At 34.0% G+C, this 3,808-nt stretch overlaps 1 protein-coding gene across 1 annotated transcript; it reads left to right on the top strand.

Annotated features, from left to right (window-relative positions):
* Nucleotides 1-234: 234 nt before the first annotated feature.
* On the top strand, nucleotides 235-3,448 carry LOC142629738 (glutamate decarboxylase 4-like). The gene is made up of 7 exons (XM_075803775.1): nucleotides 235-320; nucleotides 466-670; nucleotides 1,802-2,002; nucleotides 2,158-2,372; nucleotides 2,460-2,713; nucleotides 2,816-2,868; nucleotides 2,960-3,448. The coding sequence occupies exons 1-7, from the start codon at nucleotides 235-237 to the stop codon at nucleotides 3,446-3,448; spliced, it is 1,503 nt and encodes a 500-aa protein (XP_075659890.1).
* The last annotated feature ends 360 nt before the right edge of the window (nucleotides 3,449-3,808 follow it).

Below are 3,808 nucleotides of genomic sequence, written 5' to 3'. Positions count from 1 at the left end.
AAATAATTGAACTTTCTGAATTTGTTTTCTCTTCTAAGTAAATAAAAAAGGACATGTTTTGCAATAAATGGTGAGTATAAATATAAATATATATTTACCTTGAAGGGTCTTCACCTCTTCTCCAAGCAAAACCGAAACCCTACAAATTTTTTGCTACTATAAATACAAATTGTCCGAACAAAGTACCAACTTTCTTCTCTCTTGTTTTTGTCTTGCGTTTGTGCATCATCAACCATGGTGCTCTCAAGGCCAGCTTCTGAGTCTGATCTCTCAGTGCTTTCAACCTCTGCCTCTCGCTATGTCCGGGATTCACTCCCTAGGTATATAACTATTTATATTTAATACCATCATCATATTCTTCATTATTGTTGTTGTAGTTTGTTTGTTTTATTTAGTTATGATAATCTTTCATGGGCACTATGAACTAAAAAAAAAACAAATTGTTTGAATGGAATGTATGTACAGGTATAAGATGCCTGAGAGCTCGATACCGAAGGAGGCTGCTTACCAAATCATACACGATGAGTTGCTGCTTGATTGTAAGCCAAAGTTGAACTTGGCTTCCTTTGTCACCACATTGATGGAGCCCGAGTGTGACAAACTAGTCATGGAGTCCATCAACAAGAATTATGTCGACATGGATGAGTACCCTGTTACCACTGAACTTCATGTATAAATCTCTCTCTCTCTCTCTCTCTCTCTCTCTCTCTCTCTCTCTCTCTCATATGCATACACACACGACGATTTCTCCTAAGTTAGCGTGAACTATTATCAAGTAGAAAAAAAAAAATGAGTACTCAGTCTTCTCTCTTCAACACCTGTAGTCAAACTGTCAAAAGTCAATATACCAAAACTTTGGTACAAAATTGTATTAGTTTTACGAAGTAAAAAATTGTGCTTGCTTTTCTTATTATGTTAGGTTTATTTTCTATATGGTTTAATTTCTTTTTAGTGTTCTCAGCAAAAAATTTGTTTTTAGTGTTTTCCTGTCATGTGAAGTGTTGTCCAGAAGGGGTACGGCTTATTTAGGACAACTTATTTTTATAATTATTTAATATTTTAAATTTTGATTGGTTTATATAAATTCACAGTTAACACTATTTTTTATTATGTGCAAATAATTGCCACTAATTTATTCAAATTGGTGACATAGTGTGTATAAATTTAACATAATACAATTTTTTTTTAAATATGCATTTTGGTAATTATGATAGTGATTAATAGGTATTTATTGTGATTGTATTTGCAAATGGAACTATAAATTCTTGCATTATTAAAGAAATAAAATATAATCTTCAAATATACTGATGAAGAATTTAAATAGAGAAATTCAATTTTAAAAAATATATATTAAAATAATGCCATATAACATTGTGAAACATTAAAAACTAATGTGGCACTAACCATTGGGTTAGGACTTTCTCATAGTGCCTCTAAAGTCTAAACTTTTTGAAATTAAGAAATAAAAAACAGTGGACCGGGGTTTCAGGTTTAGGGATTGGGTTGAAGGCTTGAAGCTTTCTCACGGTCCTGGTAAAAGAATGTTGAGTAGAAAGAGATGAAAAAACAAAAGGTGGAATTTTGAACGGAAAGTCAAAAGTTGTCCTCAAATTCTCAACAATATATAGTTCTCTTCAAAGGTGTATTTATAAATTCTTTTAAAAAATTTAAATTTCAATTTCAATTTTGTGTTTTAAAAATTTAAAACTAAATGTCTTTTCTTACCGAGACCACCCATGACAATGATTGGATGTATGATTTTTATTTTATTGGAGATTTTATATATAATTTGTTTGTACAGAATCGATGCGTGAACATGATAGCACGTTTATTTCATACTCCATTAGGAGAGTCTGAGGATGCGATTGGAGTGGGAACTGTAGGATCATCTGAAGCTATAATGCTAGCTGGCCTTGCATTCAAGAGGAAATGGCAAAATAGGAGGAAGGCGGAAGGAAAACCCTTTGACAAGCCCAACATTGTCACAGGTGCCAATGTTCAGGTATATATAATAATGCTATATGTATCATTTAGTAATATAATTAATTTGACAAGAATTTAGGTGTAAAAATAAATCTAATAGTATTGGAACTAGTAAAGTTTAGAGTTTATTGATTATATATATAATAAATTCTTTATTTGGACTGGTTTTGGTAGGTATGCTGGGAGAAATTTGCTAGGTACTTCGAGGTGGAGCTGAAGGAAGTGAATGTGAGGGAAGGATACTATGTAATGGACCCTGTCAAAGCTGTTGAAATGGTGGATGAAAACACCATATGCGTTGCTGCTATCTTGGGCTCTACTTACAATGGAGAATTTGAAGATGTCAAGCTCTTGAATGATCTCTTGCTAGAAAAGAACAAGCAAACTGGGTATATACCACTTAACTCCGTAATTAGTTCAACATTCATCATTGGTTGAAATCTAATAAGTTAATTTATTTGCTTAATTTTTGGTAGATGGGATACTCCAATTCATGTTGATGCGGCCAGTGGTGGATTTATTGCACCATTCATTTATCCAGAGCTCGAATGGGATTTCCGACTTCCACTAGTGAAGAGCATCAATGTTAGTGGCCATAAGTATGGGCTTGTTTATGCTGGAATTGGGTGGAATATTTGGAGAAGCAAAGATGACCTCCCTGAAGAACTCATCTTCCACATTAAGTACCTTGGAGCTGAGCAGTCCACCTTTACCCTCAATTTCTCTAAAGGTGACCAGTTTGATTACTTCCTTTTATCTTTAATATGGATGTCATCCTAGTTTTATTCATCAACAAAATAAAAATTATTTCTTACTTGCTTTATATATGCAGGTTCAAGTCAAATTATTGCCCAGTATTATCAACTAATCCGCTTAGGCCAGGAGGTGAGCCTAATAAATTACAATAACTATGTAGATGAACTTCAAATTAAATTTATAGCCTTCCTAATGCAAAAAACTTGTACATGTTTAATAGGGGTACAAGAATATCATGGAAAATTGTCACGAGAATGCAATGGTGCTAAAGGAAGGATTAGAGAAGACTGGACGCTTTGAGATTTTGTCCAAGGATGATGGAGTTCCAGTGGTGGCATTTTCTCTCAAGAACAAGAAAGCAGGTCACGATGAGTTTGTGGTATCCGAAATGTTACGAAGGTTTGGTTGGATTGTGCCTGCATATCCCATGCCCGCAGGTGCTCAGCATGTGATTGTGCTCCGTGTTGTGATTAGAGCCGAGTTCTCACGCACCCTTGCTGAGCGTCTTGTGCATGACATCACTACGGTTCTCCATGAGCTTGACAAATTGCCCCCAAAAGTTAGTAGTGAAGTTGAAGAGAATGGAGACAATGGTGTTGTGTCCAAGAGAAAGAGTGACTTAGAAACACAAAGAGAAGTCACTACTCATTGGAAGAACTATGTTATTGCTCAGAAAGAAATCAAGAGGCAAAAGGTCATGGCCTCCTGAGAGTAGTACTACCAACTGCCAAGATGGTATAGCCAAATGTTCTTAAGTCGATTAAAAAAAAAAGAAGCCAGTAGAACTTTTTAACATCATTAGAAGTTTTTCGTTTTTTTTTTTTTTTTTTTTTGTTTTGGTTTTCCAATAGTTTTAGGGAGGTCTAATTAGTTTATTTATGATGGTCCTGGCAGAGCAATAATAAATTAATTTATTTTTCTTTTAATAATTACTAAATTGAATAAAGGTGGATTAGTGATGATTCGCTTTTTTCTTGTTCTATTTTTTTTTTTATAATAGTTTTGGAACTCCAAATAACAAAAGCTCATATGATGTATCCAAGTTGGGTGAAAAGAGTCAACTTATCCA

Source organism: Castanea sativa, chromosome 3 (assembly GCF_040712315.1).
Source record: "Castanea sativa cultivar Marrone di Chiusa Pesio chromosome 3, ASM4071231v1".
Classification (NCBI taxonomy): Eukaryota; Viridiplantae; Streptophyta; class Magnoliopsida; order Fagales; family Fagaceae; genus Castanea; species Castanea sativa.
This window is presented reverse-complemented; position numbering and strand designations above follow the sequence as displayed.